At 41.1% G+C, this 27,144-nt stretch overlaps 1 protein-coding gene across 1 annotated transcript; it reads left to right on the top strand.

The window, feature by feature from the left end:
* The first annotated feature begins 3,118 nt into the window (after positions 1–3,118).
* Positions 3,119–26,537, top strand: LOC120533269 (tripartite motif-containing protein 16-like). The gene is made up of 6 exons (XM_039760077.1): positions 3,119–3,734; positions 18,001–18,096; positions 19,572–19,805; positions 19,895–20,054; positions 20,169–20,228; positions 24,576–26,537. The coding sequence occupies exons 1-6, from the start codon at positions 3,147–3,149 to the stop codon at positions 25,115–25,117; spliced, it is 1,680 nt and encodes a 559-aa protein (XP_039616011.1). The 5' UTR covers positions 3,119–3,146; the 3' UTR covers positions 25,118–26,537.
* Positions 26,538–27,144: the final 607 nt, after the last annotated feature.

Genomic DNA, 27,144 nt, shown 5'->3' with positions numbered 1-27,144 from the left:
TGTCCCCTTGGACTGGTCCAGCTGCTCAGGTATCCAACAATGAAGATCCTGAGAGATGGATCACACTCGGGGAATTGTGCCACATGGCTGACACTCCCACCCAATGCAGGTAATGTGCCTCATTCGGGACGCTGTGAGCAACACAAAGTCAAACCAATGGTACCCAAGGATTATCCAAAGAGACACAGTACCAAAGGAGTCCAATATGTGTCTCAGGTCACTGGATAGAGTCCATGTCTCACAACCATATAGCAAAACAGGAAGCACCAGGACTCTAAAGACTTGGACCTTCATCCTTTTGCATAGATATCGGTAGCGCCACACTGCCCTTTCCAGTGACCTCATGACCCCCCATGCTCTCCCAATCCATCTACTGACTTCATAGGAAGAATCACCAGAGACATTAATGTCACTGCTGAGGTAAGTAAACCTCTCAACAAGGTCAACACTCTCTCCACAAACAGACACACTGCTGATGGCCGTGGCCAAGAGGTCATTGAAGTCCTGGATCTTGGTTTTTATCCAGGACACTCACAAGCCCAGACACTCAGACACTTGAGAGCCCTGATCAGAGCCTCCATTGACTCTGCAAACATCACAATATCGTCAGCAAAGATCCATGAATCTTTCTTTACCAACAGATGCCCCACAGCTGCTGGACCTCACATCCCTGCCCAACACCCAGTCCATGCAAGTTTTGAACAGAGCAGGAGCAAAAAACACACCCCTGACAAACCCCAGAATCAACTGGGGAAAAACACAGAGGTTCTGCCTTCACTCTGCACAGAACTCACAGTACCAGTGCACAGGCCGGCCATGATATCCAGAAACCTTGAGGGGATCCCACAAAGTCTTAGGATGTCCCACAGGGGAGCTTGATCAGTTTATACAGTCATTCATCATAAAGCGTTCAACTAAACATCACAGGAAGACTACATGCAGTGGGAAAAACAAATTAGGTTTGAATGACAGCTAAGAGGATAACGTACTCATTGAAGCACAGAAGGAGCAACCGAGACTTGAGAACCCTCAGTCATGGAGCCAGGCGATGTTCTACAGATGGAATTAAGGACAGTTCTCTACCAGTGCAGCACCACTAAAAATAATTTTGACTGAATTGATTAAGACTGTCACAGTTTCTAAATTCTAATTTGTTCCATATATGTTTTACACATTTATGCAATTTTTGGATAGCAGAATTATAATTTTATTTTTTATGTTTAGTTTTTCAAGTCCAGTGTGTTGCAGTAGTTCATGTTGTCATCCATCCATTTAACAACCATAACCAGCTCAGGGATTTGAAGGCTGAAGACTACAGCAGCTATCAAATTTTAATTACTATTTCATCCATCCATCCATTATCCAACCTGCTATATCCTATATACAGGGTCACGGGGGTCTGCTGGAGCCAATCCCAGCCAACACAGGACACAAGGCAGGAAACAAACCCCAGGCAGGGTGCCAGCCCACCGCATTACTATTTCATATTTAGCCTAATTTATAGCAGGATATAGTTTATTACAGATTTTATAGAATGGCTGAAATAAAGAGAAAACAAAAAACAAAGCTGTTTTTCTACTCCTAACAGAAGGAGTCACAGTATGGAGGAATATTTCGGACAAAATGAAATAAATAAATAAATGCGTAAATAAATAAAAGTACTGTGAAATGTGAGCATAAATAAATAAATGTATCATGAAATGAAGCCTTAATAAATAAATGTATCGTGAAATGATAGCATAAATAAATAAATGTGTCACGAAATATGTTTTTCGTTGCTTATTTATTTATTTCATTTTGTCCGTAACATTCCTGCAAACCGTCGTGAAATACGGCTTGAAATAAAACTGTCACTTTCACTCGTCAAAGTTGAGAGGGTGGGCTCTAACACGCCCTCTAGTTTCTGATTGGTGAATCGACAGCACAAGAATGAATTAGAAAAATGCTTACTACTGCCGATGAAATGGATTCTGCCGAAGATACTACGTATTTCAGAGAGAGAATTGAAGATTTATCGGAAGAAATTACAATGTTGGCGGCCCTTTTAGACTCCAATATAGATGAAACTGTTTTTGAAATTATCGAAGAACAGGTGGAACGGACTCTACTACACTCCAGTTCAGGTGACTCAGTTCCCTGCTCTGGACGTCCATCCTTTGACATTCCAGCTGAGTCAATAAATATTAGTTGGAGCTGCTTTGAGCATTCCATGTCAAAGTACCTAAACTAATACAGCCGTTGCAGCTTACCGTATATCAAACTGGCTCATTCGCCTTGTGATCGTCTTCTCCGATACATCATACAGATCTGCAATCTGTCGTACTTTTAAACCGCATAACAGAAGGTGTTCTATTGACTCAGCTGGAATGTCAAAGGATGGACGTCCAGAGCAGGGAACTGCGTCACCTGAACTGGAGTGTAGTAGAGTCTGTTCCACCTGTTCTTTGATAATTTCAAAAATAGTTTAATCTATATCGGAGTCTAAAAGGGCCGCCAACATTGTCATTTCTTCCGATAAATCTTCAATTCTCTCTCTGAAATACGTAATATCTTCGGCAGAATCCATTTCATCGGCAGTAGTAAGCATTTTTCTAATTCATTCTTGTGCTATCGATTCACCAATCAGTAACTAGAGGGCGTGTTAGAGCCCACCCTCTCAACTTTGACGAGTGAAAGTGTCAGTTTTATTTTAAGCCGTAGTTCATGACGGTTTGCAGGAATGTTACGGACAAAATGAAATAAATAAATAAGCAACGAAAAACATATTTCGTGACACATTTATTTATTTATGCTCTCATTTCATGACATATTTATTTATTAAGGCTCTCATTTCATGACACATTTATTTATTTATGCTCACATTTCACAGTACTTTTACTTATTTACGCATTTATTTATTTATTTCATTTTGTCCGAAATATTCCTCCATATCACAGAAGCTCAGGCTAACCCTGACTAATTGAGTTTGAAAACAGGTGGAATGAAACGAAAGAAAAAATTCTTTTGTAAATCACAGTGAAGCTGACATCAGATACCGACAGCATAGCAGTAGGTGTGATCATATTTCTCGAGGTGGCTGAATTTACTTTCACTTTCATTTCTTCAACGTCGACACACCTGCACGCCAGACTGGATTTTCTTTCACGATGGCAGCAGCTCATCGTCTTCTGTCTGCTGATCAGTACTGCTGCTCTGTGTGTCTGGATGTCCTGAAGGAACCGGTCAGCCTTACATGTGGACACAACTACTGCCTGGACTGCATTAATGGCTACTGGGACATATCAGATGAAGAGGGGATCTACAACTGTCCTCTGTGCAATCAAACATTTAATGTGAGGCCTGTGGTTAAAGAAAATGTAATGGTGAAAGATCTTATAGCTCAACTAAATGATATTGAGGTGTGTGTCTCACCATATCTGAATTACTCTGGACCTGATGACGTGCCCTGTGATGTGTGTACTGGGAGAAGACTGAGAGCAGTGAAGAGCTGCCTGACCTGCATGGCCTCCTACTGTGAGACTCACCTGCAGCCTCACCGGCAGTCTGAAGCCTTCAATGCACACAAACTGGAAGAGCCCACAGGAAACCTTGAAGAGAAAATTTGTACGAAACATCAGAAGGTGCTGGAAGTCTTCTGTAGGACCAATGAAAGCTGCATCTGCTTACTGTGCATGGTGACTGAACACAAGAGTCACGACACGGTGACACCTGAAGAAGAGAGAGCTGAGAGACAGGTGAGGAGACGAGTGGGAATGGGTTGGCTTAGCTAAAGGAGGAGTAGACTGCATATTTGGCCTTCAGGATGTGGGAGTAATTCATGTGCTGCTTATATAGAGCCCTATGTGACCGATAAGTCAAAATGCCCAGGTGTTAAGTGGTTACTACTTGATACAAACCAACATAATTGAATGGACTAAAAAGCTAAAGTCACTGAGCTGGCCTTGAGGTTAGTTATTTTCCAAGCATGAGAGATGCATGTGGTCCGTAACGCTCTGTAAATTGCGAGACGGTTCCTTCCAAAATTTGTGCTTCTACTCCAATCCAAGCTTAGTCATTAATAACGCCCCATTACTGATATTATAATAATTTTGTTTAGACAAGAGGTTGCAGCTTACTGGTGTCAGCAGTATCCTGTGCAGACATCCAGTTCAAATGATGTGTAGGATCTATTTTATTTAAGTGATAAAACTCTGAAGTTCAAAAATATTTTCATTTTACATTTGTCTGGTAGCACAGTAAGTAATAGAAGCCACAATATTTCCAATGTGCTTTATGATATGATGGTAATACGAGGGGGGACCCAAAACTAACCGGAATTGTGTTGTTGTTAGGTTGGTACTTGTAGTATGTGGTTGGGCCGCTAGGGCGATCGAGTTACATTCCTCACAAGTCAGTCTGCCAAGTGCCATCAGTCTGGCAGGTTGTGCTTGTGTCCAGTGAATTTTTTAAAAGTAGTTTTGTGCAAGTGCCTTTTTTTTTACGATGGCTGATTATCGTGAGCAACGCGCGGCAGTGAAATTTTGTTTTCTTCTTGAAAAAAGTGTTGCAGAAACTATTGTTGTTGAAACGGTATGACAACCCTGAACCACCCACCCTACTCACCGGATTTAGCTCCGTGTGATTTCTTTTTGTTCCCTCGGATGAAAAATGACTTGAAAGGAAGGCGTTTTGCTGACGTCAAAGAGGTAAGACAAGAAACGACCAGAGCATTAATGGGCATTACCTCAGACAAATTTAAAAAATGTTTCGAACAATGGAACAAACGGTTAGATAAGTGTATTTCCGTCAATAGAGAGTACTTTGAAGGAGACTAATTGTACTTTGTACAGAAAATGAAATTAAACACGTTTTAAAAATATTTCCGGTTGTTTTTGGGTCCCCCCTCGTACGTTGTGACTTCTATAAATCTGTCTGATCCATCACAAGCCCAATGTTGAAAATTATACAAGCCCTGAACAATACACAGAGGACTTGTGCAGATGACATTTCTCTACTTTGGCAAACGGGTCAACTTTCCTTCATCGTTGTTGAGCTCACCAATAATTAGCCTCTTGAGTCTTGAAGATTAGATAGATAGATAGATAGATAGATAGATAGATAGATAGATAGATAGATAGATAGATAGATAGATAGATAGATAGATAGATAGATAGATAGATAGATAGATCAAATCAAAGCATCATCTAAGTAAATCACAGCAAATCAGCATAGCAAACTCATGGAGAGTGGACTAGAATGCAGTAGGTGTATTTGCCAATCTGAAGGGCATCACCAGATATTCCAAGTGACCAGTGGTTTTCCATACATCATTTTCCTGAATCCCTATCACAACTTGGCACTGTCTGATCTTCTAGATGGCAAGAACATTAGAACAATCTGGACAAACAGAGGAGGCCATTCAGCCCAAAAAGGCTCATCTGTCCTATCCGCTTCATTATTCTAAAATAACATTAAAGTCGAGTTTTGAAAGTCCCTAAAGTCCTACCATCTACCACACTACTTGGTAGCTTATTCCAAGTGTCTATCGTTCTTTGTGTAAAGAAAAGCTTCCTAATATTGTGCCAAATGTACCCTTAACAAGTTTCCAACTGCAGCCCCACGTTTCTGATGAACTAATGTTAAAGTCATAATCTCCATCCACTGTGCTAATTCACTTCATAATTTTAAACACTTCCCTCAGGTCTCCTCTTAATCTTCTTTTCCTTAAATTGTAGGCTCAGCTCTTTGAATCTTTCCTCAAAACTCGTCCCCTGTAGCCCTGGAATCAGCTTATCTTTCCAGTGTAACTATATCCTTTGATAAAAGTATAAAAAGATATTAGCCAGCATCTTCTTAATGTAGACCTCCTTGACTTTCATCCATGTAACAGTCAGCACTTGGGTAGAGGAGCACCAAACAACAATTTTATTAAATAATCGTAGACCCTACGGCAAAGGTACTCAGATCCAGTCTTGGAGGGCCACAGTGGCTACAGGTTTTCATACTAACTATTGTGGTGGATGGCTGGGACCCTTGCTTAGCTGGGACGCCCGGAGAAGGGAAGGACTGGGAGAGAAACAATATCTCCTGATCCTGGTTGGCATCAGAGCCACGGGAACAGATCTTGGAAGTTCAACCCTGTGGGGACCTGTGGCCACAGCCAGGGAGCGCCTGGACATTTATTAAACCCTGGACTGCAGCATTTCTGCCACACCAGTGAGTGCTGCAGGAAAATCAACAGAGTGCACCTGGAGCACATCTGGGTGCAACATAAAAGAGGCCGCCTGACTCCATTCAGCGAGCCGGAGTTGGGAGGTGGAGGCGGCAGAAGAGAAAAAAAAAAAGAGGGAGAGAAAAGGAAAGGAGTGAGCATTGCTGGTGATTTGTGCGCTATGTACTGTGAAAAGAAAAATAAATAGTGTGTGCCTTTGGGAGTTGTGTGTCTCGGTCTCTGTCTGTGTCCGGACTTGTCACCACATCATATTCTTAATTAGTGACCAGTTCTTGTTGATAATTAACTTAATTTAATTGATTTTCTGTCTAAGAGTCAGACCCTTTAAATCACCTAATCATCTTTCTGCTCTTCTAAGTTAGAAATATAATTTAAGAAAAACCAGCCTTGTTGTAAGTGTGTGTTTCTTTAGTGATTTCTGGCATTGCACACCTTGACTAAGACTGGCAGTAGCACTGATTTTGCCTTGGCACATGACAATCCCCTGGTCCCTTCTATTGTCCTCCTTCCTCCTTCTGATGGAAGCACAACAGCCTTATAGTACAAACAGCTACAGGCCTTAGACCGTGTTGTAAATTATGAGTATTTTCAAAGAAAACAAATAAAGACAATAAAAAACAATTCACTCTAAGGTACAGTTGTAGAATTTATACAGTAAAACAAAAAAAAATTCAGCCGTGAGCGTCAGTAGGCTTTGCGTCCTCAGAACTAAATTACGTGAAATCTTCTCTAACATGTCGTGTAATTATTTACCGCTCTGATGCTGATCTTTCTGATCATAAAATAGGTCATTACGATAGGAATTGATGAGAAGAATTCAGAATTAATTGTAGAATTGCGATATTTAAGGGCTCATCTAGAGTACCTGTTTCTCTTAGTTCAAAAACTAATCCGCACATCGCCATCTCACAACTGACTTAAGTTTCGACTTTGGTATTTTTCCATCAAGCTGTTTTAGCTCTAGAAACTGTGACACGCCGACAGACACACAGTCATCATCAAGACATCAATGTTTTGGGTGTCAGGGTACCATAAACTGTCAAGATCAGTGGAAAAACAGAGATTGAAATTTGTTATTGTCATTTTTTAGTCTTAACTGAAAATAAGACCTTCATTTCCAATTTTCCCAGGTGTTATTGCCATGAAGGCTATTGTTACGTTGGCATTTATAATTACAAGGATTTTATAATTATAATTTACAAGGATCAAATTACAAGGATAATTAGATATAGCCTGCTCTCTTTCTCTTGCCCCCTAGTCCCCCCACCCCACTCCCATTTTGCCTCCCCACATGGGGCTGGACCCCACTTCACAAAGTCCCAGTCCTCTGACATACCCAGAGACAGAGCACATCAAAAAGAAAACAATCCCCCCAGCAGTGGCGTTTGAGGATTAAAAAATAGAGATATCTATTGTGGATAAAGTCTAAATACTATAAGCATGAAATCTAATCTTCAACAGCCTAGAAATAGTAAGATAGTAAGCCCAGGGAATGGTGTTAAAAAGTGGCCCTGTATAAGCGTAGTAAACCCTAATACGATAATAACAATAAACCAAGGGTATGATGTTAAACAGTCTCCTTTAGAAGAGTAAAAAAAAAAAAAAGAATTACAGTAATCCCTCGTTTATCGCGGGATCCAACGCCGACCGCAATAACTGAATTTCCGCCAAGTAGGGACACCATATTTATTTAATTATTTAACGTGTACTTGGACGTTTTTAAACCCTCCCTGTACTGTTTACAACCTACCGTTTACTCTATTAATCCCTCCCTGTACTGTTTACAACCTACCCTTTACTCTATTAATAACAGGGACAACTGTTAAGCAATATGAAATCGGTAGATAAGTTTACAGTTACTGTATAGCGAAGTACACGCAAAAAATATTGTGATCGGCAGTTGCTGCCGCTGCTTACCTTCTCAGCGATCGTCATCATTCTTTGTTGGCGTTTAGGCTCAGCACCAGCCTTGGAAGAAGGAGCACGTTTGGGAGCCATTGCAGGGGGTGAAAACTGAAGCGAAGTTCAACACAAAGAAACCACAAAAAAATCACACAGAGTACAGTGTAAAGTAAACCGCTCGGCGAGAAAGCTTGAAGCGAAATGGCCGCGACAGAGACAAGGGGAGGTGCTGTGGGATCTGGGCATCAGTCAAAGCACCAATTACGGGCCCGATTAGAAAGCTGGAAGCTGTGATTTGTCGTCTCCATCCCATGTACCACACAGCCCATGTTACAACGCACTTAGTCACCAAACTTGTTTTGTTGTTCTTAGACTAGGAAATACTACTACCATATTTAAAAACCTGCGAAGTTATGAATCCGCGAAAAGTGAACCGCGAAGTAGCGAGGGATTACTGTATTAATTTCTTCGACATATACATACATATATGCATATAATACACATATAATTGTAATTAAAGCATAAACACATAAACAAAAAGTGCTTGAGAAGGGAAAAGGATGGATAGTTACAATACCAGTATTATTGCAAGTGGATCAAACAACCGGCAAGATCTTCTTTGCCATGCCATGACAGGATGCGACTCACGATCGTATTTCAAGAAATGTCAAGGTCAATTTTCTTAGCCCTTTTTCTGTTTCCTCTGTAGAAGTAAAAGTGTAGAGCTTGCCTTGAATGTTCACTTTCAGTTTGGCAGGATACAAGAGGCTGTATTTGATCTCGGCTTTCCGTAACCGCTGTTTAATGCTCTAAAAAGCGGCACGCTTAGCAGCTGTTGAGGGTGAGAAATCTGGGAAAATGCAAATGTGGTTATTTTCAAATATAATCTCTTGTTTCTGTCTGAGAAGTGACATTACATGTAATTTAAATTGTAATTTCCTGAAGCACATGATAAGACTCCTAGGTGTAGAGGTATTGAAATTTTTGATGAATCAATAGCTTTTACTTCTCCTCCATAGACGATAGGTTATGGTGCGGGAGGGTGCAACTTCAAAAAACACTCAAACCTGTATCCCTATTAAATCCAGAGAACTGTATACGAAAAGAGACATGTTTATGATGATTTTTCACACAATCTGTGAGTCTCACAAACTGCGGTCTGCCCAATAGATAGTCCATTATCCAGGACCCCACATCCACTTGCATATCTCTGAGTTTACCCCTTGTCATGGTTGGCTGGATGGTATTGAAGGCCCCGGAGAAATCAAAACACATAATCCTCACAGTGCTGCCAGCTTCGTCCAGGTGAGAATAAGCCTTGTGGTGCAGATATATAAGTGCAACCTCCACTCCATTATTTGTCTGATAGTCAAGCAGGTGGTCTACCACAAGTGGACTCAAATAATCCAGAACCAGTCTCTTAAAGGTCTTCATGATTCATACAACTATTGCACTTCTTGCTGATCTTTTGTTTTGGTGACTCTCAATAGTGATATTACTGGGTTTTTTTTTGGTTCGCTCAGAACATCTAGGCATACCCGAACAACAATGTTTCAAGCCCAGAAACTCCCTAAGTTCGCTCCTGATGGTAGCGAGGCTCAATGTCTCATCCCCGCGTTGGCCACTAGTCTCTCCTGCCGGGAGCTGAAGTCCTTCCAGCAAGACCTCCATCATGCACTGAACAATACACAGTAACACCGTGACGCCGTAAACCAAGGAATCTATAGACCGAAGACCCTACTTGCCTGATTTTTATGGGGCACATGAAAGAACAACACAGCAAACGTGAAATGGGGCCACGAAACGGCGAGCCTCACACTGTTCAGTGCCTGAATGCCGAGATGATGTATTTGTCTCCTAAGAAACACTGCTGATTTTGTAGAATTCTCTTAATTTAAAAGACGAGCTCTTGTTTCTTACAGAGGGATTGCCGTCACATTTTGAGTTTTCTGCACTCTGTTACGGTATGGTGGCAGAATGGGTATTGCTGCTGCCTCGCACTTAACAGACTTGAGTTCGAATGGAGTTTGCATGTTCTCCCCTTGTCTCCCACAGTCCAAAGACATGCAGGTTAGGTGCACTGGCGATTCTAAATTGTCCCTGGTGTGTGCTTGGTGTGTGTGTGTTTGCCCTGTGGTGGGCTGGCGCCCTGCCTGGGGTTTGTTTCCTGCCTTGCGGCCTGTGTTGACTGGGATTGTCTCCAGCAGACCCCCATGACCCTGTAGTTAGGATATATGGATGGATGGATGGATGTACTCTGTTACAGCATTGTCACAACCCAGTGAGCAAGTATCCACATAGTGGCAATGAGAAAAATAATCATTGAAAGTGTATTAACACAAAAAACATATGAACGACTTTATGTACAACACACCGTCAAGTGCCGTGATGGACACCTCGAGCACTAACTGTGCGCCTTTCACCAGCGTCTTGCCTGCTATGCCCCTCCCTCCCTCTCTCTCTCTCTCTCTCTCTCATACACACGCACACACTGCATCTGCCGGAAACATCAACTAGGGCAAGAGGGTCCGCCTCCACCTCTGCTGTTTCTTTGAGCCAGAGAGCGTATTTGCATGTCAGGCTCACGTCCTTAAAAAACGAGGCGTGGTTTCGTTCGTGTCCTTAAGACCCGCCTGTAGAAGCCGCAAGAGGCTTTGATTTGCACGGAGCGCCGACTACAGAGTTTCTCTTTCCTGCTCGTGCCTTGAGATCCTAAGAACGTCTGGAATACGCTCAATCGTGACTTTTTAAAGTCTCTAATTACGACAATATTTTTGTAAACCAAAAAACGAATAGTGAGCTACTTACAGGAATATAACATTTTTTTTAAATATATTTTTTCAGCGACTCCCCAATCACGATTTTCAAGCCTGAAAGGTATTAGAGAGGCAGCGCCAATCAGGGTGCACGTCTCAAAGGGACAAGTCGTAGAAATAAGGGTTGCCAGAGTGGTTCTTCCGGGAGCTGCCATAGGGGAACGAAAGAACCGTTAATTTATTTAGATCTGTAACAGCTTGCATGCAATAAATAATTATGACAGGATGGTAAACGCTTTGTAAAATGCCAAAGGGTCCTGGTTTTAAAAGGACTCTGCAGTAACACGGGCTACGTTCAGGTTTTCTTGATCTGTTAGACTCCTGCTATTTAGCCTGCCATACGTTGAATATTTCAGTTTTTTTTTCTTCCACATATCAGGAGGTTCATGTGCAACAAATCCTTCCCAGAATGAAATTGTGTTCTATAATAATAGTTCTACAAGGAACCACACACCATGTAAAGGACCCTAAAATGCCATTTAAGAACCAGTTTATGATGTGGGAGCGAGCTGTGCACGAGAAGTAGTCATCTCCGCGTGAAGTAGTTAGTAGGACTTAGTAGAAAATCATGCCGTCTTGTGTTTACTTATTAGGTATTCTTTAAAGTGTAATGTTAAAGCCTTTCAGTAATCCACCTATCTCCCTACCCTGCTTATCCAGGTCATGGTTCGCGGGGCAGCTGGAGTCAATCCCAGAAATCATTGGGCGCAAAGGAGGAACAATACCTGGACAGGGCGCCAGCTCACCACAGTGAACACACACACACACACCGAGGCCGGTTTAGCGTCACTAATCCACTTGAACTGCATGTTTTTGGACGGTGGGAGGAAACTGGAGCACCCGGGGGAAACCCACGAGAACAGGTAAACTCCGCTCAGTAATAAGAAATAAGATTTGTATCAGCGTTTTGTGCAACGATGACGTTTATAACAACGGTAACTACGGGTTGTAACGTTCACACAATACCTAGCCACGAGTTCAATGACATTAAAACATACAAGGGATGAACAATTAACGTCGGGTCCTTTAACTTTAACCAACTAGAGCTTTTGTGGTAAAATGCTGACATCTAGTGGACTTTCTTGTGGTTGACTTATTTTATTCCGAATGCTTTTTATTTTCAGAGCATATACTATATCTCTATAAATATAAATATCTCTGAACATGTTTTTCTGGTCTACCATCCAGTAAACTCTTTTCCAGTCCCACTGAAGTGCTGTGTCAAGTCCTCTCAATCCTCTTCCAAGTGTTTTGACTGACGCCGCACCGCTCCTGAATTCAGCACACAGTCTGCAGTCCTTCCTTCATCACAGAAGGCGCCCGCAGGTTTTTAGATCCTAAAGTCCATGAGACCCCCACATATCGCACCTTAATTATAATACAGTACTTTCTTTGGGCTCTTGTAAAGTGTCATTTATTTACTTACTGTGGTTCACCGGCGAGTCCGCACTTTCCGAGCGTGTACTCAAAGAACTGATTTATTTTATTTTTTTCGAACTCTATATTTGCATGGTGGTAGCGCTTCTGCCTCGCAGTAAGGAGACCTGAGCTCGCTTCCTGGGTTCTCCCTGCGTCTGTATAATGTTAGGTGCATTGACAATCCTAAATTGTCCCTAGTGTGTGGGTCTGTGTGCACCCTGAGGTAGGCTGGCACCCTGTGTTGGTTGGGATTGGCTCCAGCAGACCCCCGTGACCCTGTGTTAGGATATAGCTGGTTGGATAATGGATGGATGGATATTTTCATGGAAACAGTAAGTTCTAATACATTTACAATACATTAGAAGTATACACAGACAAAATGAAAGATTCATAATAAATAGGTACTAAAAGAATGGATCGTGTTAACATTTTTCGAAAATATAAATGTTGTGGACCAAACCCTAGCAGTCATTTTAGGCTTACATACTGTATACAAATACAGTATTCATCGAGCTATTAAGAAATGAAATGTTTCTTTTTAATGCAAAATAGATATCGTGTATAAAACAAGAAAGAGGCCTTAGAGTAGGGAGTTCATTTTTTTTAAATCCCTTGGACTGCAGTTGACTGCAGAATTTGAAGCCAACCTGGCCCTTTCTAGAATTGGTCCATAACCTCGGGCAGCAGAGTTCTAATTTCTATGTAACCTTTTAGAATTCACGTTGTAGTATTTGCTAATCGGAGAGGATAAGATGACTGATGCTCTAAATTCATTCACCACTCCATCGATTTATCAGTCCTGATTAACACAGTCCAGCCATGAGGGTGATGAGCAGAGGAACCTCATTAGAACTGGCCGGTGTTAAGAGTGGTGACCAGAAGTTTTTCTTTACACAAAGAACGGGAGACACTTGGAATAAGCTACCCAGTAGTGTGGTAGTCAGTAAGACGTTAGGGACTTTCAAAACTGAACTTGATGTTTTCTTTGAAGAAATAAGTGGATAGGACTGGTGAACTTTGTTGGGCTGAATGGCCTGTTCTCGTCTAGAGTGTTCTAATGTTCTAATGAGGGGGCCAATGCCTGCCAACACATTTTATAGAAAACATATTGCAAAAGTAGTTTTATTTTTTTACTAGCTGTGTAAGCCCATGCTGTAAAAACCCCCGGGTCCTAGAGACCATGAATTTTGGCACTTCCATTAATCAATCAATCAATCAATCAATCAATCGTATCGAATGTGCATTAGCGGCTTAGCGAGGTTCTCTTTCCTCTGTGGTTTCATTGTGCCAGCGTGCTCACCTCCATTGTCTATCAGTGGCTTAGTGAGTTTCTCTCTGCTCGGAGGTTTCATTTTGCTGAAGTGTTTTCCTCGCTTGTGTATTAGCAGCTAAGCGAGTTTTTCTTTTCTCGTCGGTTTCACTTTTGCGACAGAGTCGTTTTCTTGGAGCGTCATGCTGTAGCCTCGCACTTCCGGGCCGGACAGACAGACACACACAACACTTCCATGTGTAGATGTTTATATATATAAGGTAAGAAGTGCACGATCTAAGGTGGGATACAACTGTTCAGATATTTGGAGCAAATATGAATTAAAGTTACATTATTTCTACTTTAGTAGTTAGTGAGTACTCCAGCATGGACTCCAGCTTTCTGTGACTGTGTCCAGGGAAATGATGTCTAAAAGAGATCATAAATAACATAAAATGAGAAGAAAATGAAACTCTGCTGAATTCAAATTGAACTATGATCAAGTTAAGGAGGCCATAACAGCAGGAGTGTCCATACTCCATCAAGGACATGAAGATACAAAGATACTTTATCATTCATTTCCTCAGATTCGGCACCTACTGTATGTGTCAGACTGGATCTCTACTATGAAGGCAGCAGGTTATCCTTTCCTGCATGTCATTCAGTCAGTCCTCCTGCCCAGTGTGTTTTGAGGTGCTGAAGAAGTTGATCAACTTCAAGTGTGAACTGTATGGACTTTATTAATTAGCACTGGAATACTCTAGAACCATACTCAATGCAGACAAATTGTAGATGCGAGGTCTGAGATTAACAAATAGCAAAGAGAAACTAAAGACATGGAAGATGCTGTCTCAGAGTTTCGCTGGACCTGACGATGTCCCCTGTGATTTCTATACTGGGAGAAAAATGAAAGCTGTGATGAGTTGCATGTCCTGTTATTGTGAGACTCAGCTGCAGTCCCACAGAGAGCATTGTCTAGGACCAGGCCTGAAGGTTATCTGGCTCTCTTTCCCAGTCAAAAGGGTGAGAGATGTGGCAACCTCGGGCCCCTTTAAAGTTCTCCCTGCAGTTCCAGATCTCTGGTCCTAGCACAATTTTGGTTACCTGTTGCAGGCCATTGTCTCACAAACCTGTGTTTAACATCCCTAACCCTGCTCAGCCCTTCAGTGAAACCCCAAAGGTGACAGCCCCACACACGAGCTGATGAGACCAGAAAAACATAAGAATCTAGACCAGGAGTGTCCAGTTCCTGGCCTGGAGGGCCGCAGTGGCTGCAGGTTTTCATTCTAACCTTATTCCTAATCATTGACCAGTTTTCACTGCGAATTAACTCCTTTTCTCTTTATTTTAATAGTCCTGTTTTTAAGGATTCAGTCCTCTGAATTGATTTGTTTCTTCATTAAATGGCAGCCAAACAGAAATGAGACGTGAAACGAGCCAACAGATGAGCAGCTAAACTGGAACGTCAAACTCCAGTCAATTTCACTCCAACCAATTTCTTAGTGAGAAGCCAATTCTTGCTGTTAATGAAAGCTGTTGTTGAATATCAAGACTTGTTGCTGCTCTTGTTCTGCCACACCAGACTGTTAATTTTCTGTTTTTTCTAAGATCACCATCAAGATATTTTGGTGACCTGTTGTCAGACCAGCATGACCGAGACCTTCACCTTTCTTTATTTTCAGGTCAGTTGGTCAGGCAGCGGTTTGTTTTGTGTCTCGTTATTGTTTGGCTGCTAATTAAGAAGAAACAAACAACTAAGGGGGTCTGAGTCACGTTAATTAAAACTAATGCAAAACGAGCTAATCAGCAGCATAAATGTCTCACTAATGAAGAAGACGGTTAGAATGAAAACCTGCAGCCACTGTGGCACACCAGGACCGGAGCTGGACACCCCTGCTCTAGACCAAATTAATATTTAAAGCATTTAGTGTATTTTTTTTAAAGCATAAGAATTAAACACAAAATAGAAGGTTAAATGCAAAATGTAAATAATTGAAAAAACTTTGGGCGTGTGCATCAATAGGCTTTGTGCCCTAAGAGCTAAGTTACCCAAACTATTCTGTAACATTTTGGTAATTATTTACTGCTCTGATGCTGATATTTCTGGTCATAAAATATGTCAATGCAATAGCATTTGATGAGAAGAATTCATAATTAATTGAAGGTTCCCCTAGAGCACGATTTTGCTCAAAAACTAATCGGCACATTGTCATCTCATAACAGGCTTAAGTTTCGACTTGGATATTTTTACGTCCTGCCATTTTAGATCTAGGCCGGTCTCAAGAAACTGTGACACACACAGACACACACATATCGAGATACTGATGTTTTTTTCATTATCAGGGGACCCCAAAACATCGTGATCCATCAAAAACCAGAGATTTTTGAAGAATCTAAAGCTTTTGCTTCTTCTCCATAGACAATAGGTTATGGTGGGTAAGGGCGCAAAGCAAAAATGATATTCTCACAGCAGTTTAGCAGTGATGACACACAGCAATTTCCTCACTATCTTTAAGATGACTCTGCTTAATTACAAACCTCTTTCTGTTGTTTATAAGAAATTATTTGTGCCCTGGTGCCTAGATCCTTCCATTCATTGATTTATGTTTTCCCCACCCTGTACTTTCCTTTCTTTGGTGGTGTAGCACTTCTCTTCAGTCTGTTACTCCAAAATATAACGGTTCAAAAGTTCAGTTCCATGTGTCTTAGTTCACATGGTGGTGTTGTCTTTAACTGACACTAAAAATATCTCATGTTAAGAAAAATGACCCACATTTTAAATTTCCCAAATTAACAGTATATCTTTACATTTTGTTTATCAGAGTCTCTCCTGCCCATGTCTGGCCCAGTCCGGTTTTTAGGTCAAGGTTTCACTAGTGGGCCAGGGTGGTCTAGATTCAGGACAGCATGAAGCCATCAGAAGACACAAACAGGAGGAACCGATCGGAAACCTAAAAGAGAAACTTTGTCAGAAATATGCAAAACACCTAGTGTCATTGTCATGTCTGTCTGTCTGTCCATGTCAAAGACACTTATTTGTCAAGGACATTAAAAGATTTTGATTGAGACATCTGGAACAGAGTTTGCTGTAAAAATTTGAACTGAATTGGTACAAATTTAAAATGGATTTGTGAATTTTCCACACCATCTGTCATAAGATAAAGAAACATAAGATTTTTGTGTCTGTCTTTCAGTCTTTTTCGATTTCTTAAAATCGTTTTCTTCTTTTTATACCCATTTGCTTGTTTATCTTTTCTTTATTTTTCTTGTAGTGAGAAGTCAAGGAAAATGACACCTTTTTTTGGCTAACTAAAAAATACGCAAGCTTTCGAGGTAACTCGGGACCCTTCTTCAGGCAAGATGCATATTGAAATTTTTAGTTCGCCAATAAAAAGTGTCATTTTGCTTTACTTCTTACTACATTCATAATGGCTAACACGGTGTAACACCCTTATTTTTCTTGTGAAATTTGTAATTTTTGTCCTGGTTCCTTTCCCCAGTACTGTTTAGGGCTTCAAGTGTTCAGTTGGCGATTACCTGAGATTGCTATTTCATACACCTGTTGCTTTATCCTGTGGTAGAAATCATTAATAATCAACCTAAAGAACCAGGTAGGAGGAAGCATATCCATTGCGTCTTTTATTTCTCATCATGAAGAGGGTTACGCTCCATCACAGCAGTCTGCGATGGAATGGTTAATAAGCAAAGTTACAGGCTTATATTTATACACAATTGAATGTACATAATGGTGCTGAATTAATCCTGACTTTTACTCTGATTGGTTTGTTAGCTTACACACCCATTAAAAGAAATGAGATGTTTTGGTGAGAGAGCAGAACTTAGTTTGAATGCCCCCAAAATAAAAGTATTGTTTCTTCTGTTTCTTCTGTTTCTTCTTCTTCTTCTTCTTCTTCTTCTGTTTCTTCTTCTTCTTCTTCTTCTTCTTCTTCTTCTGTTTCTTCTTCTTCTTCTTCTTCTGTTTCTTCTTCTTCTTCTTCTTCTTCTTCTGTTTCTTCTTCTTCTTCTTCTTCTGTTTCTTCTTCTTCTTCTTCTTCTTCTCCTCCTATCTCCCAGGTTCAGCCCTTCCACAGAAATTTCAAGGGTATGCGACAACTGTCTGGTCCTTGCATTGCTCAGGACATCTGCTGATTTCTTAATCCTATCTGAACATCCTGTGCACGACATCAACCTACTCCTGGTACATCCCTGTCTTTGTTGTTCACTTGACCTTTATCTGGTTTTCCTGATATGATATTCATGAACCTTTTGTACACCTTCTAAGATAGATGCTATATTTTAATATGGAAAGAATACCATAACACTTTATGTGCCATAAGTCTTTTTTTTTCTTCCACAATCCACATTACCTCAGTTGTTTCTCTTCCGCTTTTTTCTTCACCCAGAATCAGCTGGACCACAGGAAGGCTGAAATAAAAAAGAGAATTGAGGAGAAGGAGAAGAAACTGGAAAGGATGAAGGAGACCGTAGCGAGGATTCAGGTGGGTTGTGTGTCCTAGTAAGAGGTGAGAAATGAATTAGTGATCAAATGTGCTGTAAAATAAGAGGAAACCTATTTAAGCAAATTAACTGCTGCAAAATAATTTCAGCATCTATCATGTATAAAAAGGTCCACAAACGATGAGTTTCTATCCAAAATGATAAATTAAATTCCAAATTCTTTTTATGTGGCCCAAAGCTAAACAACAAAGGTTATGCTCAACCTTTATAACACACTGGTGAGGCCTCATCTGGAGACCTGTGTGCAGTTTTGGTCAACATAAAGGACATAGCAGCACTAGAGAAGGTCCAGAGAAGAGCAACTAGGCTGATTCCAGGGCTACAGGGGTTGAATTATGAGGAAAGATTAACAGAGCTGAGCCTTTACAGTTTAAGCAAAAGAAGATTAAGAGGTGACATGACTGGAGTGTTTAAAATTATGAAGGGAATTAGTCCAGTGGATAGAGACTGTTATTTTAAAATGAGTTCATCAAGAACATGGGGACACAATTGGAAACTTAAGGGTAAATTTCACACAAACATTAGGAAGTTTTTCTTTACACAAAGAACGATAGACACTTGGAATAAGCTACCAAGTAGTGTGGTAGACAGTAAGACGTTAGGGACTTTTAAAACTCGACTTGATGTTTTCTTGGAAGAAATAAGTGGATAGGACTGGCGAGCTTTGTTGGGCTGAATGGCCTGTTCTCATCTAGAGTATTCTAACACTTTCAGTCGGTGTTCTTCAAAGAGTCCGCATGTTGTCCTCTTGTCTGTTTGGGTTTTTCCCGGATGCAAAATCACTAAGGCTTGTGCAAACATAAACCCAACAACATAGGACAGTAGGTGCTTCACCAGGTTAAAATTCCAGTATTGTTTATGTTTCTGTACCAAACTTTGCATCTCCAAAGTACAGACTATGGAGTGAAGTGAGCTTCAGCAAATAAATGAATGAATGAATTGCAAAGATAATAAAATTAGCAGCATTGTGTCACCTGTACTGACATTCTAGTCTTGTTATCGATTAATACCACAGTTGATGACGTGTCTTCCTGTTTTAGAGCTCTTCTAAAGTGATAATTTGCATGCCTGTTGTACAATATAACAAACAAAAGTGAAGTAAGCTGGGGCCCAAGGTAAAAGCTCCTCTTAGTTGTCATAGGCAATGATGGAAAATATTTGTGCAGAAATAACAAATGACACCCTGTCAGAAAACCAGTGTTGTCTCAAATGTATTGGTCCATCAAATGATGTCTACTTCCTCCCAAAGTCCTCTTTTGTCATTGGTGACCAGAAAAGGTGGAGCTAGCTGTGGGGGTAGAAGTAATATCATTCATTTTGTCCTTAGCAGCTCTCCTTCACTTGAAGGGTGGAAGTGGAAACTTCAATACACAACCCTATCCCCCCTGCCTACCCTCAAACCGGTCCTTGTAAGAGATTCATAATCCTCACATATTTGACACTATCTACTTTTCAGAATTCTGCAGATAGTGAAATGCAGGAACACGAAGACCTCTTCTTGTCTGTACTTCAGTCCATTGAGAGGCTGAGGTCAGAGATCACCAAGGTGATTAGAGATCACGAGAGTAGGGAAGTGAGAAAGGCTGAAAAAGTCATTGATCAGCTGGAGATGGAGATCATGGAGCTGAAGAGGAGAGACGCTAAGCTGGCCAAGCTTTCACAGACAGAAGACCACATCCTCTTCCTAAAGGTGAGAGCGCCAAACTGAAATACAGTACTTCAGCATGGCTGTAAGACATGCACGTCACTTTCTCTCATGTTCTCCTTCTTCTCTTTCAGATGTTCCCATCTATCTGTGATCCTCCTCAAGATGAAGACTCTCCTGACATCAAAGTCAATGGAAATGTACTGCCTGAGATGCTGAGGAAGGACCTGGTGGACCTGAAAAAAAGTCTGGAGGAGATTGTTGGCTGGGAGTTTGTGAAGACCAATGAAACCGGTGGGTGTTGTGCAACCATGTGAATCCAGAGAGGACTTTATGTGAAATAATGAGCTATCCTGCTTGTTATGAAATCTAGAGACTCATGTTCTCCTTTTCTCTTTCTGTCCTTAGGGATCATCACCCCACGTTTTGTTCTGTCGAATCTGAATAGTAGAAACAACTTTTTACAATGTAAGTGAAAATCTTTCTTCCCACTGTTAAAATGCTGCTAATGAATGGAGTTCATGATTTACATTTCCTGACTGGGGCTTTGCAGAGTTGTAGTATTTAGCAGATCACAGATGTTCTCAATGGACCAGATGAAGGTGTTCTGCCATTAAAGGAAAAAACAGCAGGCGATACTCACATAGGTGGAAAAGGATTAATAGAAGAAACAAAACGTGTGATCTGAGAAAAGCCAGTGCAAAAACATCAAATCCCAACATGAAAAGCTGAAGTCAAAAAAATTCCTTTTTCCTTGAAGTCTGTTTTACAGGTGCATCCCAATAAATTAGAATATCACTAAAAAGTATTTCAGTAATGCAATTCAAAAAGTGAAACCCGTATATTATATAGATTTATTACACACAGAGTGATATATTTCAAGCATTTATTTCTTTTCATTTTGCTGATTATGGCCTACAGGTAAAGAAAACTGAACATGCAGTATCTCAGAAAATTAGAATAATACATAAGACCAATAAAAAATGATTTTTAATACATAAATGTTGGCATACTGAAAAGTATGCCCTTGTATGAACTCAATACATGGTTAGGGCTCCTTTTGCATGAATCACTGCTTCAATGCGGCATGGCATGGAGGCGATCAGCCTGTGGCACTGCTGAGGTGTTGTGGAAGCCCAGGATGCTTTAATCGCGGCCTTCAGCTCGTCTGCATTGTTGGCTCTGCTGTCTCCTCTTCCTCTTCTTAGATTCTCTATGGAGTTTAGGTCAGGTGAGTTTGCTGACCAATCAAGCACAGTAACACCATGGTCATTAAACCAGGTACTGGTACTGTTGGCAGTGTGGGCAGGTGCCAAGTCCTGCTGGAAAATGAAATCAGTATCGCCATAAAGCTCGTCAGCACAGAGAAGCATGAAGTGCTCTAAAATGTCCTGGTAGGCGGCTATGCTGACTTTGGACTTGACAAAACACAGTGGACTAACACCAGCAGATGACACAGCTCCCTAAATCATCACTGACTGGAAACTTCACACTGGACCTCAAGCAACTTGGATTCTGTGCCTCTCCTCCCTTCCGACAGACTCTTCGACCTTGATTTCCAAAAGAAATGCAAAATTGACTTTCACCGGAAAAGAGAAATTTGGACCACTGAGGAACAATCCAGTCTGTTTTCTCCTTAGCCCAGGTAAGACGATTCTGATGTTATCTCTGGTTCAGGAGTGGCTTGACACAAGGAATGCTGTGGCTGTTGTAGCCCACGTCCCCGATACACATGTCTGTGTGTGGTGGCTCTTGAAGCACTGACTCCAGCTGCAGTCCACTCCTTGGGAATCTCCCCCAAATTCTTGAGTGGGCTGTGCTTCCCAATCCTCTCAAGGCTGCCATTATCCCTGTTGCTTATGCACCTTTTTCTGCTCCATTTTTCCCTTTCACTCAATTTTCCATTATTATGCATGGATTCGGCACTCTGTGAACAGCCAGCTTCTTTAGCAATGACCTTTCGTGGCTTACCCTCCTTGTGGAGGGTCTCAGTAACTGTCTTCTGGACAACTCTCAAGTCAGCTTTCTGATTGTGTGGCCTACTGAACCAGAGTGAGACACCATTTAAAGGCTTAGGACCCCTGTGCAGGTGTTTTGGGTTAATTAGCTGAGTGGAGTGGGACACCACAAGTCTACAATATTGAACTTTTTCACAATATTCTAATTTTCTGAGATACTGAATTTTGAGTTTTCATTACCTGTAGGCCATAATCAGCAAAATGAAAGAAATAAACACTTGAAATAAATCACTCTTGTGTGTAATGAAACTATATAATGAGTATGTGGCCCTGGGGGACTCTAAATCTCATACCAACACTGTCACCTGTGGGGTCCCACAAGGATCAGTCCTTGGGCCGACCCTTTATAATATCTATAAGCTACCCCTGGGTCACATCATCCGCAGGCATGGAATTTCACTCCACTGCTATGCTGATGATGTGCAGCTCTGTGTGAGACTGGATTCGACCTCCCTTAAACCTCCATTAACTCTTTCCTCTTGCTTGGATGAGATTGAGGCCAGGATGTCCAAGAACTTCATCAAGCTGGACAGCACCAAATCTGAAGCTCTTTTAATTGGCATCCCCCATCAACTTCCTTACTCTGTAAATTCTATTTCCTTTTCTGACCGTACCATTGCCCTCTCCCCTTCAGTTACAAATCTGGGTGTCAAGTTAGACTCCCATCTGTCATTTGATACACATGTCCATCACCTCTGTAAAATTGTATTCCTTCATCTCCGAAATTTAGCCAAACTCCATCCCTGCCTCTCCCTCTGTGATGCTGAAAAGCTGGTTCATGCCTTTGTCTCCTCCAAGCTGGACTATTGTAATGCACTCCTCATTGAGATATCCAACAAGAGCATTCAAAAGCTCCAAAAAATCCAAAATAGTGCTGCAAGGATCCTGACGAGGGTGCGGAAATATGAACATACTTCACTAATCCTTCGGTCACTTCATTGGCTCCCTATTCACCTCCGTATCGAATACAAACTCTGTCTGCTCATTCACCAGTGTATCCACGGAAATGCTCCACAATACCTTAAGGAACTCCTTATATTACAATCCACTACAAGAAATCTCTGTTCTGCAAATACCCACCGTCTTCTCCCCCCTGTGACCAAATTTCGTACAATGGGTGACCGAGCCTTTGCAGCCGCTGCTCCACGGATCTGGAATGGCCTACCAGAGAGCCTGAGAACACAGCAGACTGTGGGCTGTTTTAAAAAACAGCTAAAGCCTTTTCTATTTAGGAAGGCATATTAACAAGAATGCTACTAATTATTGTTGTTTTATCTCTATTTTTATCTTGCTTTGTCTTTGTTTAAACTTTTTATGTAGCACTTTGAGATTTACTACTAATGTAAAGTGCCCTATAAATAAAATGAATTATTATTACTATTATTATCATTTTAGAATTAGAATTAGAATTAGAATTAGAACAATCTAGACGAGAACAGGCCATTCAGCCCAACAAAGCTCGCCAGTCCTATCCATTTATTTCCTCCAAGAAAACATCAAGTCGAGTTTTGAAAGTCCCTAACGTCTTACTGTCTACCACACTACTTGGTTGTTTATTCCAAGTGTCTATCGTTCTTTGTGTAAAGAAAAACTTCCTAATGTTTGTGCGAAATTTACCCTTAACAAGTTTCCAACTGTGTCCCCGTGTTCTTGATGAACTCCCTTCATAATTTTAAACACTTCAATCATGTCACCTCTTAATCTTCTTTTGCTTAATCATATACGGGTTTCACTTTTTTTTAAATTGAATTACTGAAGTAAATTAACTTTTCAATGATATTCTAATTTATTGACATACACCTGTACTAGCTAGAGACAAACAAATGTTTTTGTCCTGATTTTACGTTCTGATTATGGCCTCTGCTCCATCACTACTCACTAAACCCTGACCCCTGTGGTTTATGACCCCCTTTCTTTTCTTGTCTTCCTGACAGCAAGTTATCACGTTCAGTTCCCCAAATGGCCATTGTTATGGTTTTATTGCTGCATTCCATATGAAGTGGGAAATCAGAATTTCCAACTCCGAGTTTCAACTGGAACCCCTAATTAAGTCAGATTTCCAACTCGGACACTAAGACTAGTCTGTCAAGTCCAAGTTCGAGGTCATGGCGTCAATTCAACACGATGATGTACAACTTTGGTGAAAGCTGTAGTATTATGCTGTTTGTTAGCACTTGTGTCTCATTACGTCAGTCGTACACACAGTGTTGTCCAGCTTCTATCAGCTGACATGTTACTACAGTGTTTAGACGTGCAAAATACCACATTACGCATTTTTATCCACTGCTATTTATTCTGATGGAGCAAACACAGCAAAGGTTTTTCTGCACACATCCATATTGATTTGTTGAAGATTTTACTGGAACATGGTCAACTCGGTTGTGACGTCAATCCCAGTTCCAACATCCGGCCTCCGAGGTAAATGATACGCAGCACAAACTTCCTTCAATAGTCCTTTATTTAGACACCCTGACAGACAGCTAATGGGACTGCAAATGGCAGTCCACATTCTAACAGCCACACTGTTGAATCTGAGAACTTTAATTCAATTAGGTGATTTATACAAACATCAGGGATCATAAATCACGTCATTCTAATGGTTTTGCCTATTTTTCAGTATAACTGAATCATTTAGTGAGTGATATAAGAGCAGTTGTATCACAAAATCAGCAAATTAAATTCTACGTGTTTCATGTTCTGCTTCCTCCAGGTTCAAGTCTCAGGAGTCACCATGTCAGCAGGTTTCTTTTTTTTATTTTTGCTCATTTTCTTTTCTTTTTCTCTTGTCCTAATTCAGACATTTGTACACTCACCCTGGACCCCAACACAGCAAATCGACGCCTTCGCCTGTCTGAAAAGAATAAAAAGGTGACAGACAAGAGGACAGTGACCCCGTATCCCAAACACCCTGACAGATTTGGCTTTTGGCCTCAAGTTCTGTGCAGAGAGGCTCTGAGTGGGACTCGCTGGTACTGGGAGGTCCAATGGAGTGGAGAGAGGGCTGCGATTGGAGTCGCATATAAAGGAATTGAAAGGAAAGGACACAGTGACGAGTGTCCTCTTGGATCCAATGACAAGTCCTGGTGCTTGTTCTGCTCTGATTCCAGTTACTTTGTGCAGCACGATAACAAGGAGATCCAACTCGGCGCCCATGGCAGCCACAGGATAGGTGTGTATTTGGATTGGCCTGCTGGCCTTCTGTCATTTTATAGCATCTCATACAAAATGATCCTCCTGCACAGTTTCAATGCTTCTTTCACTGAGCCACTCTATCCAGGGTTTTGGGTTGGACCAGACTCCAGCGTCACAATTTGCGATCAAAACCCATTTGACCAGTGACCAGCATCCCTCAAAGATTTCTTTACCACAGGTCTTTTTTTATGATATTTGGAATGAAGAAAATTCAAGGTTGCTGGTATAGAGAAAAACAGCAATTATGGAGGGACAACATCACCTTGACTCAAGTTAGAGTTAAGACTAAGTCAGTCCTACTCTTTGTACTTACTTCTTTTAAGGTGCCGCTGAACACACATTGTTACATGACAACACAAAGCCATTTTAGTGCAAATTCAGTCCTGTAAAGGTGCAGGCTTACAGACAATAGGAGGAGAACCCAAAAGCTGCAGAGAGTTCATGAGTAGTGAGGAGCGAAACAGGGAAGTTTCAATTCACATACAGTTTTGTAAAGCTGACACTAAAATGTATTTTATTTAACAAAACACAAAGCTCAATAAAATGGGATTTTTTTGAGAGGTTGGAAATATTTTTTGGAGTGGAGAGAAATAACCGCACCACAGTCTTGTTCATACGTTTAGAGGCATACCAGCAAGTTCCATGTTTATTTATGCCTGCCATTCACATCACTACAGTGACACTCGTCTCTTTCTTAAAATGTGACATGCTGTATATTCTCCTCATGAAGACACCCCAAAATGCACCACCGTGCACATCAATGGGGTTTCTCAGCATGAAAGCTCACTACATGAAAAAGCTGCTCGTCCCCCTCAAACCACCTCTGTTACTTAGGAACTTCCCTTTCCTGATCCTTAATTCCTGTAGATGAGAGGTACACGGTCCATGCACTCTGGAGCCTCCAGTTTCATTGCACTCTCCTATGCATCTTTAGCACTGCGATCGGCAAAATTGTCGTCAAAACCACATGAAAAATGTCACCACAGAGTGGCAGATTCATGGCTCTGAGGCTAAGGATCTGTGGTGGTTTCTAGAAGGTTGCAGATTCAAATCCTGTTACTGCCAGAAGGGGGCTTAGTCCGTTGGGCTCTTAAGCAAGGAACTTAACCTGGAAATGGCTCCAAGGAACTTGGAATATATATATATATTTTTTCACCAGCAGGTTATGACTGAGGATTACAAATCATTTGTCTTGGTAGAATCTAAAGATTTTAAAGCTAAAGAAAATTCAGGAAAAAAGTAAAGGGGTGATGTGAGAAGACAGTAAGATAGTGTCTGTGTCTGTGGAAACTCATGAATGTGAGACCATTAGAGAGAAAGAGGGGGCAGACAGAAAAAATGAACAAGGAACAGAGTGTGAGGGCAAAATAAGACACACAGGAGCGAGAAGAAAGAGTCAGAAGTCATGCTGATGGAGCCGCTGTGTGTCTCTGCTGCTGTGTTCTCACTGAGGTTTATGAAGAAATAAAAAATAGCACCTTGAGTTTTCAAAGGTGCTACATCAATGGGGAAAAAAGCACATTTTCCCTTGATTTACCCCTCTGCTCCAAAGTTTAAAATTACAAATCAAATAATTCTGCTCAAGCTTTATAACACACTGGTGAGGCCTCATCTGGAGTCCTGTGTGCAGTTTGGGTCTCCAGGCTACAAAAAGGACATAGCAGAGCTAGAAAAGGTCCAGAGAAGAGCGACTAGGCCGATTCCAGGGCTACAGGGGATGAGTTATGAGGAAAGATTAAAATAATTGAAGTGTTCAAAATTATGAAGGAAATTAGTACAATGGATCAAGACTTATTTCAAAATGAGTTCACCAAGAACACGGGGACACAGTTGGAAACTTGTGAAGGGTAAATTTCAACACAAACATTAGGAAGTTTTTCTTTACACAAAGAACGATAGACACTTGGAATAAGCTACCAAGTAGTGTGGTAGACAATAAGACGTTAAGGACTTTCAAAACTCAACTTGATGTTCATTTAGAAGAAATAAGTGGATAGGACTGGCGAGCTTTGCTGGGCTTAATGGCCTGCTCTCGTCTCGATTGTTCTAATTTGGGTGTGAGTAAAGCGTACATTGCAAACTTTCATTTAAAGCAGTGTTTCTCAAATAGTGGCTCCGTTTGACCTCGGGGAACATGCTTTTTTATTTTTATTTTAATTTTTTTTTTTAATTTA

Source organism: Polypterus senegalus, chromosome 8 (genome assembly GCF_016835505.1).
Source record: "Polypterus senegalus isolate Bchr_013 chromosome 8, ASM1683550v1, whole genome shotgun sequence".
In the NCBI taxonomy this organism is placed as follows: Eukaryota; Metazoa; Chordata; class Cladistia; order Polypteriformes; family Polypteridae; genus Polypterus; species Polypterus senegalus.
Note: the sequence above shows the minus strand (reverse complement) of the source record. Positions and strands in the feature narration are given on the sequence as shown.

What these genes read in the sequence shown, in the direction of transcription:
- LOC120533269 (XM_039760077.1), top strand. Translation starts at nt 3,147, where the DNA reads ATGGCAGCAGCTCATCGTCTTCTGTCTGCTGATCAGTACTGCTGCTCT. An exon ending in AGACCGTAGCGAGGATTCAG is followed by an intron (nt 18,097 to 19,571) that starts GTGGGTTGTGTG and finishes TCTACTTTTCAG; the next exon opens with AATTCTGCAGATAGTGAAAT. An exon ending in ACCACATCCTCTTCCTAAAG is followed by an intron (nt 19,806 to 19,894) that starts GTGAGAGCGCCA and finishes CTTCTCTTTCAG; the next exon opens with ATGTTCCCATCTATCTGTGA.